Here is a 17837-nt window from a genome sequence, read left to right as displayed (position 1 = left end):
GCTGAAGGTTCATGAAACACTCAGTTGTTTTGTTCCTGATACATGCATGTTTCTTTCTTGTGGCAGAGCATATCCCATCCTTGTCTCATCTGTGCCGCCTGGAGATCCGGTCACTTCTAACAAGTGTTTGTTTGCGATCAGACCAGCACATCCGCCAGTTGCCGATACCCATTTGCCTACAAGACTTTTTACTTTATTTGGATGTATTAAGATCATACTCCATTTCAGAATATTGGCTTAAGCTGGGAGAAGTCTACGAAGGAAGTGCCTTGCCATCTTGTTCTAATTCAGAACGTACAGAAGGGAAAAAGTAGAACTGATGCAAGATCATCAGAGTGCTTAGAGCTTTCAGCCTTTGTAAAAAATGGACTGTGTTCTGTTTACTGGTTGCTGCAAAGGTACCCGTTTCCCTTCTGTCACTCACTGTAGGATTATTTCACTTCAGAGACTAGAAGGGCTTCCTTAGCATGTCCCTCAGTTGTGGTGGATCTGCATTATTCCCAGTCAGCAGTGTTTTGAACACAATGTGGATGCTTTCAGGTAAGTTTCATATGTTGTAAGTTCCCACCCAAAAAATTTAGAATTTCAATAAATAAAAATTGCTTGTAAGTATCGATCGTGCCAGTGATCAGCTGCATCTAAAACAAGCCTTGATGACATCAAAATGACAACTTGTGTGACATGACCTTGTGAAAATGGCAGTCTTTTCATGGTATCATGGTGTCTGACACAAATACTTAAGTCACTCCCTTGGTTGTGATAGTCATCATATATGTGCTGTCATTTGCCCTCCAGTGGATACCCATGACAGCGATCACTCTGAAATTAAAAGAATTTTCTCTGTAACTGTATCATGTTGTTGCCTTTGCTCACAATAATAATGGGAATTTACTAACAATAAATGAACTTTCTGAATGAAGTACATGAATGAATATGTTGCCAGAGATGCCACTGCAGTAGCTCTGTCCTAAATGTCATGCTTCCCCAATCTGGTGTCCTCCAGAAGTGTTGGACTACTATTCTTACCACTGATGGCCAGCATTGCCATTGGCATGATGGTCAAGGAGGAAGGGAATTGTGATTCAGCACAACTGGGGAGCACAAAGTTTGGGGAGGTTGCTATCCTTTCAGTGAAGGAAGCATCCATAGTTAAAATAACTTGATTAAAGACAAGGATCGATCCTGACTGGGACCCTGGAGAGCTGCTGCAAGTCAGAGGAGACAGTATTGGCCTAAATGGATGAATGGTCTGATTCACCGTAAAACAGCTTCCCCTCCCATACAAGATGGTTATGATTCATTTTCAGACATTCCAGCCCCTGGATGATAGTCAAGAACCCTGAAAACGCCGTATTTTCAGTGATGTCTGCAGGGAGGCAAGATGGACAAAAGCAGAGTTGCCGTGTTGTGATGCAAGCCCGGCCTCTTTTCTCTGCGGGTCATGAATTTTAAGAAAAGTGGCAGATTCCTGCAGATGCTGCTGAGTATTTTGTGTGTTGCTGTGACTAAAGAGTGTGGATAGAGTGATCTAATTTGAAGAAGGCTGGAGGGTATCTTTCTCCCAAATTAAGTTAGCAACAGTTATTTCCCAAATAACAAAATCAACAGCGCATAGGTCTGCTGTGTGTATGTTACCATCTCAGCTAAAAATAGCTTGAGACTAGCTCCTGTCCATGCATGTATCCGTGCAAGGGTTGTGTGCTTGTGCAGGACCTTCTTTGTAAAGATTACTTGACACTCGGATTTTGTAGCTGCACTGCTTTGTAGATTTACTAGTATACATATGGCAAAAATTAATGTTTTATTCCAGTGATATGCTGCTCCCGGCTTATGATATTCCCTTCAGGGTTTTTTTCAAGCCTTTTTGTAGAGATCTTGGTTTTTAAAATGTTCTGTCATATATCCAGTATTCCCTGGCAAAAGATCTACAGACCTGCACACACACACACGGGCACATTATGTTTCCAGCTGTTTTTTTTCCCCCAGAGCCCCTGCTCAAATGCTTTCCCCTGACTTTACCTTGCTTCTCTTCTTACAGCCCATAGTTGTTTAGTGCTGGATTTGGATCACAAACAGTTCCCAAATTTCTAAATTTACAGATCAACTCCTTTTACAATGCAATTCTACTCTGGGGAAAAATTGCAGCGAGGCCAGTTTTGTGCTAACAGAAGTGAGCATAAATATTTGATGTATCATTCAGGCTGAAAGCATGGAAGGCGGAAGCAGAGACAGGAACAATGTCTCTGTATTTGCCACACTGCAGTAATATTGTGCTGTGAAACTGGACTTTCTTCTTTTAAAAATCAGATAAATAGATTTCAGTTTGACTCCTCCAAAGGGAGACAGAGGAGGAGGAGGACTGCTGTTTTTCCACATCTAAATGGTACTTACTTGATTTTTTATGCAAGTTATGCTGATCGTATAGCATCATGTTGCGGCGTGCAGCAGAGTGTCAGAGGAGATTTATTTCAAATCCTCGTGGATCCACGAGGTTCAGTGAGAGGGAGAAGAACTCCCAGCTTACTTCACAGGATTGCTAGGAAGATAAAATAGCTGGAAGAAGAATTGTCTGTTCGTTCTGAACTTCTTGGATGAAGACTGGGGTATATAAATGGAATAATACATCTCTAAACCAATCTTTCTGGCTGGGGATGATAGGTATTGTAGTCCAACACATTGGAGAACACTAATTTTTAAAGAATGCTCTAAAACAACCACCACACATGAAGGGGTATGTGAGATCAAGAATCAAGGCATATCATTATGGTTTTATTTTGTGTTTATTTTTTACTTAAATTTATTACGTCACATATCTGTCCAGTGAAGCTCTGTGTGGTGAACCAAAAAATAGGAAACATCAGCAATCAAAACACAAGTCAAGGGTTAAAAATCTCAAAAGACACCCATGTCATATATCCACGCTGGAGCTCCAGTAACTAACAGCCTGGCCCCTGTGCCTGGGGGAAGAGCCAGGTCTTCAGAGCCTTCTAAGAAGGCAGTAGGGTCGGGGCCACCCATATCTCTGGGGTGACGCTATTCCATTATCTCCCAAGTTGAAAATCCAGATCAGTTTTTTAGGTAAAGCAATCCAATTCATACTTTCCAAAAGAAAGCTCTTTTGAGTTTAAGAAGATTTATTCCCAGGTATGTACTTATAAAAAATGCCATCGAGAAGGGCTAAATTCATATGAATCCTCTGACTGTGTTGATGAACATTCAAATAGTGACTCAGTTTTAGTTCACGTTGCTGGCATGCCTTATAATAGAGATGTGCTAAGTGGACAATAAAAAGGCAGGGAGACCAGCCAGTGGTTCATTCTTCCCTAGTACTGGCTCAGAGCAGTAATGGGCCCTTTGGTTTTACTACTAAATGCCCTGTTCTTCCAGGATATGGCATGATTGGATTGAGGCTGGAAAGATGAGAATATACTACTTTGTAGGTGTCCTGACCAGAAAGTCCAGACATCATAAGCACACTGGGGGAAGATGGGCAAAGGCATTTAACTGAACAGGACACACGCAGTGTAATAAAAGAGTGTACTGCTGACTTGCTTATTGCCACTATTCCCTTCCATTTGGAAATGGGCACCTTGTAGTTTTGGAGGCACCAGGAGTGTGGTATAAAATAGGGACCAAAATAGAAGATAAGGATAACGGGTATATGCTGAACATCAGTAGGGGGACAAGTAACAGTTTCCATACCACCTTACATCTTTCCTCACATCGTAAATTTCTGTGTGTTGAGAAACTATTTACTGGCACAGTGAATTTTTTTTATAGTTCATGCTAGAAGGTGAGCTGCTTATTGACTGACAATAAATCCACTTCAGATGCCAGATATCAAGACAGTTAAAACTATGTTCTTGCAGCTGAGGAATGTTCAACATTTGGCTAGGGAATAAACTTCACAAGCTATTTATTTCAAGTCAATAAAGGTCTTCAGATGTCTAGGCCGCCCCATATTAATAGATTACTTTAGTGGAAGAAATACAACACAGGTCTAGTTTTGTTACTGGAAAGAAGAGGGGTGGCAGTGAGCTGCGGGCAGTTATTGACTTGGTAATATAATTGAAAGTTTGTTGGAAAATGACTGGAAATTAATGACATAATTAGTCTAGAAAATCACTATTGCTTGCACAGTGGTGCTATAATCTTTAAAAGCTGTTTATTGTTACTGCATGTTTTGTACGGAGGGTTTGTTTGGGTGGCGGAAGGCAATGTAAAGGAGGGCTATGCATGTGTAACTCATTTTTTTCAAACATGCATCAAGAATAATCATTACCTTACTTATTGACAGAAATGGTTCTTTCAACTTCTACCATTTTTCTTTTTCTTTGATTTCTGTGTTGCTCTTCCAAGAAACCTAGAGCCCTTTACAAGAAAACAATAAAAATGTCTTAAATAAAAGCATCTAATTGAATGTGATAAAGTTTAGGTATAGAAAGTGTAAAAACTAAAACAAAACAAAAACAGCTCACCAAAATAACCAGCAGTCAAAAGCGTGGTCCTAGAATAATTGCTGTCCTACAAGTGCCTTGTGGACTAGACAGGTCTTTAGTTATTTTCTGAAAGAAGAAAAGGTGGTAGCTGCTTGAATCCTGGGAGAGAATTCCTAATTGAGGCCCCACCACTGTCTGGCAAGCCATTATGAGAAGTCCATGGCCAGAAAATGCACTAAAAATGAATATATACACAGATGCATGCATGTATGGTTAATATCTGGTTAAAGTCTAAGAGTCAAATGGGTTGGTATGTCAGCCTCTGAATTCCATAATGCCAATTTCTTCTCTGATTACTATTTATATGTGCAAGAGTAAATACCATCTATGAAAGTAGAGGATTTTTAGCAGGAACAGAGCAGAGAGAAACAAAGCAAGTGTAAAACCATTTGTTTGGATTCCCCATGTGGCACCTCATGGCTGAGTTTACCCAGTACATTAGACTAGACTAAAACACGGTTGTGTAATTTAGGGTATTGGGGGAACTCAGCCACAATCTCAGCATTGTATGAGCCAAGCTACCATGTTATACTGTAATAGGTTTATTTGGAGGGCATAATATATTATGTGAATAGGCCAGTTGTGTTTTGCTATCCCTGGCTTAAAATTTAGAATGTTGAGTTGATGGAACTGCTGTGCATGTGTTTTTTGGAAGGCAATATCGGGGTTGGGATATCAGCAAGGAGTAAATTAGGAATCAGGGCACTATTCAATAATGAGAACCAAAGAGTGAATGGGAACCTACCGGGTATATCTAGAGAAGGTTAAAGTACAATCTATGAGTCACAGCCAAAAGAAAAACCTAGTATACAGAGCCACACTAGAATTCAAGATGATTCAAGAAAAAAATGAGGTGATCGTTGTGGCAAAACTGGGTTTACATAGTCAGAAGTGGCATAATTTCTTCTATGGTTATTTTGTGGATAAATAAATACACTTTTAACAAAATGCTCATTTACAGAGGACCAATTTATAAGCAATTAAAACTTCATTTAACAAAAACATTTAATGATGAAATAATATGAATATAAATGTTTTCTGATTTGAAGTATAATACTCCATGCTTATTTACTGAAGAACAGTTTACTTTTTCAGAAGTCAACTCTTCAACCATTAGTGTCTCTTCTTTTATATAAACCTGATTATTTCCTTTTTATTCCCCTTTCTTATTCAGGCCAGTTGTCAGCTGCCATTTCTCTCACTTTAAGTTCCTTTAATTGTTATCTACAGATTCCATATAAAGATGGGCTTAGTTAAACATTTATTCCCATTACACTAAAGAAACAATCAACCATTTGATCATGATCATCCCAAGCAGCTGGGTTTGGGTGTAACGAAGGGTCCTCATATCTGTGATTTGATTTATTTCTGTATTTTTATTGCCAAGGAAGGGAAGAAAATGCTTGTGGGAATTTTGTTAGCTGATCTCATGTGTTATCTCTCCCCGTCTCTCTATATAATTTTTTAAAAGGAGAAAAAAAACTAATACAAACTAATAAAGTAAGAAAAAGAAAAGAGAAAGCTAAAAGTGCAAGAAAGGGGAAAAAAGTAGAAAATAGAAAAGGAAGAGAAAATATAAAAGAAATAGCTTCCGATCTTCTTTACAGCAATTATAAGTAGAATTATAAATTTACCTCTTACTCTATGGTTACCACATAACTCTCTTCTTCCTACAGTCTATTGTGTCTAATCATTAAAACCATAAATCATAAGTTCATTTTTTTCTGTTTTACACAAAAATTCCATAAGGGGTTTCCAGTCAGCAATACACATGCTGTCTTTTCTCTGATCAAAGAAGTCAATTTAGCCATCTCAGCAAGTTCCATCATCTTCACCAACATGTGTTATGCACCTTGACTTGACATGGGTGCTATGTGTTACTCCATTCCTGGCAGCAAAATGTCTTGTTTTGGGGAGTCTAATTCAGCCTTTTCCAGCCTGGCATATTCCAAATGTGGTGTGATGCAACTCATAGCATGGAGGACTGCTTTTGCTTTCTTTCTTTTGTTTGTTAACTGTGCAGTAAGCTGTGACAAGAACGTGAGCCACTCTTTGGATTCTGTACAGACTGGTTAAAATAATTTTATGAAGCTCCACTGAAAAGAAAATCACCTTATCCTTTTCATCAACAGCAGCGTGAGCTTCTCGGAGCAGTTGGGAAACTGATGTCTAAAGAGACCGTATTTCGGATTACCACTAGATGACAGCCAGAAGTGTAGAGTTTCTATATCCTGCTGTCATGAAGTGGCTGCTAGCCCAGAAATGTTGACCTTAATGATGTGTGGAGGGTCTTCTTTTATTTCCTCACTCGTATTCATGTGCTTACTTTGACACAGTGGCAGGTTATTGGCAGCCATTATTTTAAATCCTCCATAATACTTTGGAGCCTCTAACATGGTTACATTCGGGGCCATTTTACAATGGTGGCTTTCCAGAGTCTGCCATGGGTGTGGCCGAATATGCCCCATCACTGCTGGGTGAGATCTGATGTGCAGTTCCCTAACGACTTTCATAAAAGGAAGGGGAAACTGCTTTAAATGTCTGTGGGTGCTTTCATATTATTGTCACATGTATTCAGTTCCCTTCAAAACATTTCAAGTTTTACATAAATGAAAACAGTGCATTAAAAAAACTGCTTAAAAAGGTTCTGTATAGCTGCTATGTTGTTGCCTTTGTTCACAATCATAAATGAAATTTATAATTTTGAATGAAGTAAATGAATTGACGTGTTGCCAGAGATGTCACTGTAACAGGCTCCGTCCTAAAGGTCATGCTTCCCCAATCTGGTGCTCTCCAGCAGCATTAGACTACTATTCTTGTCACTGATGGCTAGCATGGCTATTGATGACAGTCAGGGAGGATGGGAATTGTGATTCGGCACAATTGGGGAGCACAAAGTTTGGGGAGGTTGCTATCCTCTCAGCGAAGGATGCATCCATAGTTAAAGTAATGTGGGATAAAGCAAGGATTGAATGGGTGGGTGAATGATTCAATTCATTGTAAAACAGCTTCTCCTCCCATGTTGGAGAATTTGAATAGTGATTGAACACATCTGGAGTTCTCAAAGTTTGGAGAGGCTGCTATCCTCGGAAGCAACCCTAGATAAAGAAACTTTGTATAAGGACAAGGGCAAATTCTGGCTGATCACACAGAAGAAGCTAGGTCTCCCCACCTGTCTACCTCTAAGTTCAACGGTTTTTAATAACCCTGAAATCTTCACTTAACTTTGACTGGCTTTTAATTTACAGCAGTATATAGCTGTTAGATAAGAATGTAAATGCATTAACCCTGGGACTTGGAGGGATAGTAGTGATAATTTTGGATTTGCTTTTCAATTTATTGCAGTAGGCGTTTTGAGTGGGAATGTCGTACCTTTCCTTTGATTAAGAATTATATACATAGGGTACTCATGAATGTATTAGCACTATACAGATCAATGAAATTCAAATGAATTTTCAAGAAATCCTTACCAACCATAAATGCAAACTCTGATTGTCCACCAGAGGATGCTGTTTAACATTATTGCCAATGAACATATCTGAGCTTTGCCTCATTCACTCTTTGAGCCAGTCTCAAAAAGGTAACTGTGTGAGACAAATAAACAATAAGCAAGATCTATTCTTTCATTTAACTCACTGTTTTTCAAACTTGGCCACTTTATGATGCGGGGACTTCAACTCCCAGAATTCCCCCAGAAGCATGCTGGCTGGGGAATTCTGGGAGTTGAAGTCCACGTATCTTAAAGTGGCCAAGTTTGAAAAACACTGATTTAAATAATGAAAAAGTATGCCCGTGAGGGGTTCCAGTTACTCAATGCTTATAGAAATGGACACTATATCAAAAGGTGTTGCACGTTTTGATACTTTTAACATAACAAGAAAGCTAGGGTCCACCAATACAACTGGTGAAATCAGGCTGCAAGTATATTTGATGAATCGGTAATTACTGAAGTTTTCTGTTAGCTTAGGAAGACAGAACTGAAACACTCTGGCTATAAACTGAAAAATCCAAGAAGCTTCTCTTAAGACAGAGGTGGGGAACCATTTTGCTGCAGAAGCCACATTTTCAAAAATGGTTCTGCTTCCAAAAAGCAGAGAAATCATTGCAGTAATGCCATAGGAAGTGAAGGTACTGGAATTTTCGGCTTTCTGTTGTGTTTGGGGGAATAGTAGAATTGGAATCCTACAGCTATTAAAGTCAGTAAAGCATTTGCTTTACTGCTTATTTGTTTTTGAAAAAGGCACAAATAATTGCACCCAATTCAGTAGTGCCCTGGTCAATTTCAGCAGAATAATTTTGGGATGGGGACCCTAAGGAACCCATATAAATGATTGGGGGGCTGCACAGGACCCATAGGTTGCCTTCCCCCTTTCAAAGTAACAGTAGATAAATATGTAAATATTTATAATGACCAGGTTCTGCTATTCAAAATGAAATGTAGCAAATAGATACAGTACTCCAGTGTTTCTCAACCTTGGGAACTTTAAGATGGGTGGACTTCAACTCCCAGAATTCCCCAGCCAGCCTTGCTTACCCATCTTAAAGTTACCCACCCATCTTAAAGTTCCCAAGGTTGAGAAACACTGCAATAGTCAATGCTGTTTGCCTTGGAACGGGCAATTCCTAAGGGGGCTCTTCCTTTAGTTCTCTTTAGTTCCTTTGGATTAGTTCCAAATCGTACAAGTGAATTGCATTCTATACAACTGGGGGGCTCCAAGGCCATTTGATCTCCCTTCCCTTGCTTATATCAGTGTAGCTTGAGGGTGATTTCAGATTGCAATGAACCATTCTTCATTGGTCTGAGATGACTGACCCAGTGCACCTGCTGCTTTAAAAAAGTATGCTTAACTAGGTTACTAAGTTAAAATCCATTTTGTGGGTTTGCACAATACATTGAGTCATCATCTACGCAAGCTGGGTTTGCAGAACATGCTAACCCCCTCCCCCCAACCCCACTAGCCAGGGTTAAGAGTTTGTCAAGCTTTGCTCTTTGTGCAAATGCAATGACTAGGCCTTCAACCTGGTTAAACATGCTGTGCAAATACAACCATTATGTCCCAAGGCTAAGATGGCCTGTGCTTACAATGGTTTGAAACAGTCATGGCCAGCCAACTAGATGAGTCCTTTGTGTTTCATTTCTTTGAATGAAAGAAATATTAATAATATTAATAAGAAAGATTAAGAGCTTGCACTGACCACAAGGCAAATTTCAGATTTAAGTCAGCAGTGAAGAAAGCTGACTTAAAGTTCCCTTCAGGCCATGTGGAGGTCACCCAGTTTGACTTAGGGCTAAGTCTAAAGTGAGATTTGAACATCTTAGTATTACTAGATATCAACAAATGGCAAGAGCGTTTATGACATTTTAACAGGATTTGATGGAATTTTCAAGCTATTTGTTTACTTGGCATATCTGCCCTTCCACTTCTGAAGACTCTAAGCAGAGCAGGGTTCAAATAACTACATATTCTGGTACCTTATTTATTTATTTTAAAGAAACACTCCCTTTCCTTTTTTAAATGGAAAGAAAAGTGCTGTGGGTTTGTACAAGAGCAACCTTTATCATCTGGGGACAGAAGAAAAAAAAGGTTCAGTGGTCCTCCCAGCTGTAACAGTAACAATTCCTTTGCATTGTAGTAACAATTCCTTTGAAGACAGACACACGTGGTCTGTCCCAGCTCAGTTCTAGTCACCATAAAGGAAGTCCTGTTTTATCTGGAGAAGCCAAAAGACAAACAAAAGCCCTTTTCCTAAAGCCTGCTTGCATTCAGGAGCAAGGCCAACAAATCTCAAACATGACCCGCCCCTTGCATCACCCGTCCTTCACCACTGAACTTCAAAGCATGCCTTGGGGCCTTCAGTTCTCCAAGCCCTTCCTTGCCAATTCTTCAGTCCTCTCCCGGCACCTTATTTGGCAGAACAAACTCCTTGCCTCTCTCATCAGAGCTTTTGAACGTTATATCCTGTTGGTGTGTTTGGCTGCCTGTCTCACAATATTCACTGCAATCTATCACTAGTTTTCCTTCTAAAAAATTTGGTTGGCCTTGTCTGCTTTTATCATGATTCTTTGGCAACCTCAGTCTCCATGGGCTGTTGAATACAATGGATATCAAGAGTTTCACTGCTCTTACTTTTGTTTACTGAAGTTGCAAGAGGGGAAAATGCGCACTTATGAAAAAGGAGAAAGGAGCTGGGGAAACTTCTCTAGGCATTATGGAACCGACTAGCGATTAGTGACTGGAAGGAATTTATACAGCTAGTCCTAGGGTTAAGAATGGCTGGTTTAAGGATGACCCATAGTTAAGAACAGAGCCTATTGTAGCAAAATTTGAGTTAAATACACAGTGATTCAAGTTAATTACACAATACTACTTATACAGTAGCATAAAATAATACTGTTCCAGCTTACATACAAATTTGACTTAAGGACAGACCTTGGGAACGGAACTCATTCTTAAACTGGGGACTACCTGTATTGAGTTTTCTGGAAGAAAAAAAAAACTGCTAGTAAAATCTGTAGGAAACTGCTAACAGAGTAAACAGCTCCCTAAAAGGAAGAGAGTATGAAGGCGATGCCTTTACCTCTATTTCTACTAAGGGATTGGCTGGTCAGGAAAGGATTTGCTGGTTTTGTTTTTGTTTTTGACTATACCAAATGTGTAGGAATGTGGGAATGGTGTGCTTGCTTGCAGATGCAAAAACTGGACTAAAAATTAATGACAAACATAGTAGTTCCTACATCCATAGTAATGAAGTGTGTGCCTTATTGTTCTAAGGCGGGGTTTCCGTTGCTTCGTGCCTTTTTCGGGCATGCGCGGCTTCTGCGCTACCGGCAACTGCTCCCGACTCCTTTTGCAAGGCGCTGCCAGCATTTTTCCTCCCAGCAGAGTGAGAGTCCCCATTTATCTACTCACGTAAGTTTTCGATCTGTTGGGCTGACAGGAGCTGGGGAGGAAGCAGGAGCTCACTCTGCTGCACGAAAGCTGGGCTCAAACCGCTGAAGTGTCGACCATTTCTGGCCAGCAACTTTCAGTGTCATTAAGCCGCTGCGCCACCGCGTTCCCATTCTAATATATTATGTATATCATAATATATAAAATAATTTTATACACACACTCCATCCATCCATCCATCCATCCATCCATCCATCCATCCATCCATCCAAGTCAGTGTTGACTCCTGGCAGCTGCCTGGACAAGTCCCTGCAGTTTTTTTGGCAAGGTTTTTCAGAAGTGGCTTGCCATTGCCTCCTTCCTAGGGCTGAGAGAGTGTGACTGGCCCAAGGTCACCCAGCTGGCTTTGTGCCTAAGGCAAGACCAGAATTCACTGTCTCCTAGTTTCTAGCCTGATGCCCTAACCACAACACCAAACTGGCTCTACACATACAAACTTACAGACTATAATATAAATTAATTAGTCACTGATAACTGCTAATTGCAATCAATGTTTTGTAAGCATTTACATTTGTTTTTGAATTTGATATTGTGATAAAAGAAAAAGGAAGGAAGAAAAGCCTTATACACAAAGTATTTAGTTAGCTCCCTCTCTTTCATTTTTTTCTCCCCATTCTTTCCTGCTTCTCTGGATGTGTTCTCAATTTATTTAAACTTTATTATTAATTTAAAAATTGAAATTGTTATAAAGTTAACAATGGTCATGGACCTTGTGCAGCCTGAAACTCAATAGATATCAAACCTTTTTAGGGGGAAAAAGAGGGGCACTCCTACGTGCGCGGTGGTCTCTGGGGTCATGCCCAGCGTGTCTCTTGCTGGACCTGAGCCAGAGCAGGTCGGCTGTAACTACAAGGACAGGAAAGGATCACTTGCCTGCGGTCCTGGGGAAAAGGCACTTTCTCCAGGAGCTCCCACCAAGTGACCCTCACTGCTGCAGTTAAGTCACGGTGCTGAACTTCTGCAGGACTTGTTATGGGTTGTGACTGGCATGCCCAGCATTTTATGGTGCCTAATTAATTAATTGAGAGTAACTTAATTTTGTCTGCGCTCAACCTTTTACCATGTGTGCATAGTAAAAAATGTGATGAGTAATGTGCACTCACATGCACACACACCTTAGAACAGTGTTGTCCAAACTTGGCCACTTTAAGATGAGTGGACTTCAACTCCCAGAATTCCCCAGCCAGCTGGCTGGGGAATTCTGGGAGTTGAAGTCCACTCATCTTAAAGTGGCCAAGTTTGGACAACACTGCCTTGAAGGGAACATAGTGTGTGCGTGCGTGCGCGCATGCATGAGTGCTATTTCCTAGCCTGTTTTAGAAGTCTTTAGCTGATATCTGCAAAACACTCTTAGCTCCCCTATCTTTCGTTAATGCTGATTTGAAAAACTTTCTCAGTCCTTATCTTGCTTTTCAAGGAAAGACTGAAGATCAGTAATAGAGCATATGCTTTCCAGGTGGAAGTTCTCATGTCCAGCCTCCAGTATCTCCAGTCATTGAATCATTCTATTTTGTTCTTAAAGCATCACGTACCGGGAGATGTGAGAGCCTCTCCTGGAATGCTGCAACCAATGATGAAATTAAAAAGCAGATAGCCTGACATGAGTGATGCAGCTTCCCCTGTTCACTGTATGAAGGGACAGTTGCTGATATGATAGGGAGAATCAAAGATCTAATACAATTGTAAAGAGTGAGCAGATTTAAACTCTGCTTGTTCTAATTAATGGAATGGCATCACCATTAATGGTGCTGCCCTTGAAGAGTATTTAGAAACTCCAGTGAGTGCAAAATTAAGGAATATTGTATTCTGGTTGATTTTAGCTGATTGTATTGCATTATTTTGCATTAACTGTGTGATTTCTAAAGCCCAGCAGGATTTAGACACAAAATATCTGAGGGAAAGAATACTTCCTTTTATATGAAGCTCCCTCCAATTTGAAATCTTCAGGGATTTCTCGGCCTCTCCACCAAAAAGCTGGGTTGGGGGCAGGAGAGTCCAGGGTGTGGTATCAAAAAAGTCAAGATGGCAGCACCAATGGCACAACCCTGTCCTTTGTTTACACAAAATACATGCGTGATACATGTGGAAAAGGGGTGGGGCTATGATCATGTGATTTCAACTGCCATCTTGAATTTTTAACCCCTGCCCCCTCTATGGATGCCCATGGATGGGAGGAAGATGGCACAAGACTTTTGGTCTTGTGCCATCACATTGTGATGTGGTCTTGTGCCATCACAATGTGTCTTGTCACATTTTCTAATTGTGGAACTCTCTTCCCAAGGAAATTACTTTTTTATTTTATTTATAAAATTTATAGGCTGCTCAACTCCCAATGCCTCTGAGCAGCTAACCATTTAAGAAGTAAAAAATTACAAAAGACCAGAGAAATCATGAATGGTCCTAAAAACAATATGTAACCAAGAAAAGCCATTCAGCAGGAGCTCAACCTTCACTCTGCCCCCAGCCTCAGATAACAGCCAGGGCTTCAATAGCTTCCTGAACATCATCAGGGTGGGAGCCATCTGGATCTCTGGGAGGATATCATTTCAGAAGACAGATGCCACAACAGAGAAGGTGTGCTTCCTGAGTCTCAGTAGATGACATTGCTTAATTGATGGGACCTGGAGCCCATCCACTCTGCCCGAGTGGATGGGCAGGACTAGGTAGGCAGAAACACCTGGAGACCAGGCCCTCTGCCATGAAGGGCTTGATAGGTGATACCAGCACTTTGAATTGCACCCAGAAGCCAGCTGGTAACCAGCGCAGCTCATAGAACGGTGGAGTTACATGGGCATAGCAAGGCCTGCCCATCATTGCCAGCTCCGCTGCAATGAGTACAAGTCTTCAGGCGTAGCTCAAGTAGAGCACATTATACTAATCTATGTCTTTGTCCCGTTCTATTTGTTTTTAAGGGGCTGTTAAAATACTTCTGTTCTGCTATGGTTTTCAAATGGATTTTGAAATGTAATCAGTATGCTTGGTGTTTTATCTCTCTGTTGCCCTAAATTTTGCTGTCTGTTGTCTTTAAATCTTGTCAGCTGAATGCAGAAAAATGAGTCAGAAGTACCTTTATAAATAAGCATAACTCTATAAACAGTATCTGATGAGTACAAGAGGGATCTTCACCAAACTGCTGCCTTGTGCTACTTCCAGTCAGACTAGCCAGCAACTGAGCCTTTTTTGGAATATTCCATTCCAATGTCCTTTCCCATTTTGGTCCCTTCTCCAGCAAGCAGCTCTTCTTCAGTCCTGCTGAACGTTCCCAATCCTTTCTGGATTATTACTGGATGTCTTTCTTCATAGAATTCTCCTCTGTTTTTAGTAATCGTTGGGGATCCTCTGAGCCTGCAGTTATGTTGCCACTGAGGGAAAGGCACTGGACAAGCAGGAGAACTTTGGGAAGGACAATTAGGTTTGCTCTCCTGAAAACTTTCACTAAAAAAGATTTTTTTTCCTATATGAAGATTTCTGGAGGGTCTCTGGGACAGGCAGAATCTGCCAGAATAGGTGGCTCAAAAACTTTTGTAATAAAGGAATAAAAAGAAAATGAATCAGCATTTTTGGAAAAAACCAAAATGGATCTTAATAAAATCTGCAGATTTTAGCCTTTGCTTCTCTCCTTTTTTTTTTCTAACCTAAATATGCCATAATTTGGCCTTCTAAGAAGAAGCTTGGAGGAGCATCATGATCTGAGCACTGGACAGAGGTCCTTTAACAAGCCTTTTTACCTAATTCAAGGGAGAAATTGGAGCTCAGTACTGGAATCGTGGCCCACATTCTCTTTGTAAAGTATGTGACTTGTCTCTTTTTAAAATGTTTCTTGGAATAATTTTAGGAAAGACATGTAACACTGCAATCCCAGGCCTATTTACTAAAACAACTCTCTAAATAGTTTAATGGTGATTAAGCTGTGCTAGGAGTCTCATTGAAATCAATAGGATTTGCTCTGTTCCAGCATACATATGGTTGCATTGCAGGAAATATTAGCATTACAGAAGTTAGAAAGGAAAGGAAATATATATTTACACAGTTTTCTACTCTTGGTAGTGGTAGAACTATTTTTATTAGATTCCTGCCCCTCCCAACACTGAGCTCACATCTTTTTCTTCTGATTTTGCATCAAAGTATTCTCTAAGTAGAGGAGTGTACTGCCAAGGCATTTACACAATTTTAATTATGTCCCTTTGTTCAGTTTGTGAACTAATACTTATTTTCTATTCTGATATGCATATGTATGAACATTTAAAGTTCCCTGTACCCTGATGCTGAAAACAACCATATTAGACCCATGAAGGTTTTTTTTAAAGCTGTTTTTAATTCTATAGGAGTTGCCCCTTGGAACGTAATTAAATCTGATCTCTTTCACTTGAAGCCAAATGAATAATTCATAGGCTTTAATCAGCTTTTGTGCTTTGTGAAATTCTCAGATGATGTGCAGAAGGTTTTTTTTCCTCTTGAAAAAGAAAAGAAGAAACGCTCTGTCTCCTCTTCAGCGTACAGGTCTGCATGTGATTGTATGTGTGCAGACCTATATCTCAGATGTGCAACAATGCAAGTTGCGTAGGATACCATATTATTGGGTAGCAAGACTGTGTATATCACTCTCTCTCTCACACACACACAATTATCATAATTTTAGATATGATAAATAGAACCTCCATGTTTAGTGGCAGGCTACTACTGATTACCAGCTGCTGCCTGGCAACAGCAGGGGAAGGTTGGCATCATCAAATGATGTTTGTTGGGTTCTTGGTGGTATTTTGTTGCTATAATAACGGAAATGCTGAATTAAAATGGTTGCTGATGCATTTGTCAGGCTTTGTTATGTAATGACCTTTTAATACAATTAAATTCAATATGGGGCATATTCCCAGTCTCTCTCTCTCTCTCTCTAGTTCTCTTTTACATTACAACACGCAGTATATGTTGAAGGTTTGGGGAAATCATAGGGCATTTAAAATCCTGATTAAACTTGTAAGAAAAAAAAATAATGTTGAAGAAAAAGCATTCCAACCCACCCCTATATTGGCTTGCAACAAAATGTGGCAAGGTGGAGAACTTCTGTTTAGGACCCCAGCCACAACTTTCCATTCCCATTCTTTTCCATATCATTTCCATTGTCCCCTTTCAACAGATAGCATTCTGGGCTCATATAAATAGTTTGGTTTTCATTGTACTCTTGTATTCCCTAGAATTATTTCCAATTGTTGTGGTACTTTTCACACTTTGGGCTATTTTAGATACATAAAGAACAACACCCAGAGAATCTAAGGGTTTTATTCCTATGGGCTGCCTGAAATTGTGAGTTCCTGTAGGCTCTGGGAACTCCCCAGAACTCCCCAGCTAATTTGTATCTAAAGAACCATGCAGCCTTCTGCTTGCACCTATGAAAGGCAGATCAAAGCCAGAATGCCCCATCTTATATGTTTGCCCTATATTTTCCTCTCTTATGCTTCAGTTTTGAAGAACTCCTTGTTCCTCTAGGCGCTGTCTTCAAGATTAGATTGCAATCTCATTCTGTCATCCTGGGTGCTGACCAGACTATTTTGTGTCATCCACACATTTGATTAACAGCCTATCAATTCTGTTCTCAGGACATTAAGAAAAATGTTGAATAATGTTAGTTCCTGGGGGACTCATTGGTTACCATTCTCTAACTGAGGTAGAGCCATTAATGTTGACTTTGTGAGAGCAGTTAGCCAGCCACTGTGGATGTTCAGTTTATAGCAATCACTGAGTTATGGATTTGCAGAAAGGCATTTCATGATTTTTCTCAGAATTGGTTCATCAGTTGGCAGGAAGCTTTGATCAGGCATCTATAACATGACAGTAACAAAAAATGCCAGCAGAAGTCAACCATCTCCCACTCACTGCTTCAGTTGCCTGCAGTTCTATTGCCTCTTCTTCTTCCAGCAGAGAGGAAACAGCAGGACAGGATAAGACGCATAGGCTCATGTCATGCAACTTGAGCATTAAATAAATTCCTTGAGTGGATGCATAATGTAATCTATTAATAACAGTAATGATTGATTCCAAGATTCCCCCCAAAAGAATTCCCCATATAGTGGCACCCTTGCATTGCTTCATGCTCTCCAGAGCTAAACTAGACCTTAAGGAATTATGTGTCTTGGAAAGTGGGGTATGTGGCAGGGAAATTTAACACTTTCTTTTTCTGCTGTGGTCCCAAAACAACAAAATTGCCTATCCAAAGCTGTATTGAGTCTCTTATTGAGTCCAATTGGAGTTTCTTTGAGATGCAAATGGAAAATTCACAAATAGGCATACACCATTTATAAGCTGTGGGAGAGAACTGACTTAAACCAGTGCCAAGGTTAGTCTAAATGTTTCCCTGGGATAGAGTCTAGTATACTATTTACTGCTTTCTCCA

At 40.1% G+C, this 17837-nt stretch overlaps 1 protein-coding gene across 6 annotated transcripts in view; it reads left to right on the top strand.

Annotated features, from left to right (window-relative positions):
• Window positions 1-17837, top strand: part of ASB3 (ankyrin repeat and SOCS box containing 3) — a 94139-nt gene that overhangs the window by 41824 nt on the left and 34478 nt on the right. For 3 of the 6 annotated variants that reach the window (XR_015797612.1, XR_015797611.1, XR_015797613.1), the window contains exon 9: window positions 67-540. Coding sequence is in view for 3 of the 6 variants with exons in the window: in XM_025173895.2 (XP_025029663.1) it covers window positions 67-314 (248 nt within the window). In the remaining 3 variants the exon portion in view is untranslated. Of the gene's footprint in view, window positions 1-66; window positions 916-17837 lie in introns of those variants that run through there. The other 3 variants (XM_025173895.2, XM_007439361.3, XM_088149273.1) reach the window with 1 other exon arrangement.

This window comes from Python bivittatus, unplaced genomic scaffold, assembly GCF_059951505.1.
Source record: "Python bivittatus isolate LINGU-HERP-01145 unplaced genomic scaffold, Pbiv_v1 ctg000020_np1212, whole genome shotgun sequence".
Classification (NCBI taxonomy): domain Eukaryota; kingdom Metazoa; phylum Chordata; class Lepidosauria; order Squamata; family Pythonidae; genus Python; species Python bivittatus.
The sequence above is the reverse complement of the archived record's forward strand: the minus strand, read 5'-3'. Positions and strand labels throughout refer to the sequence as shown.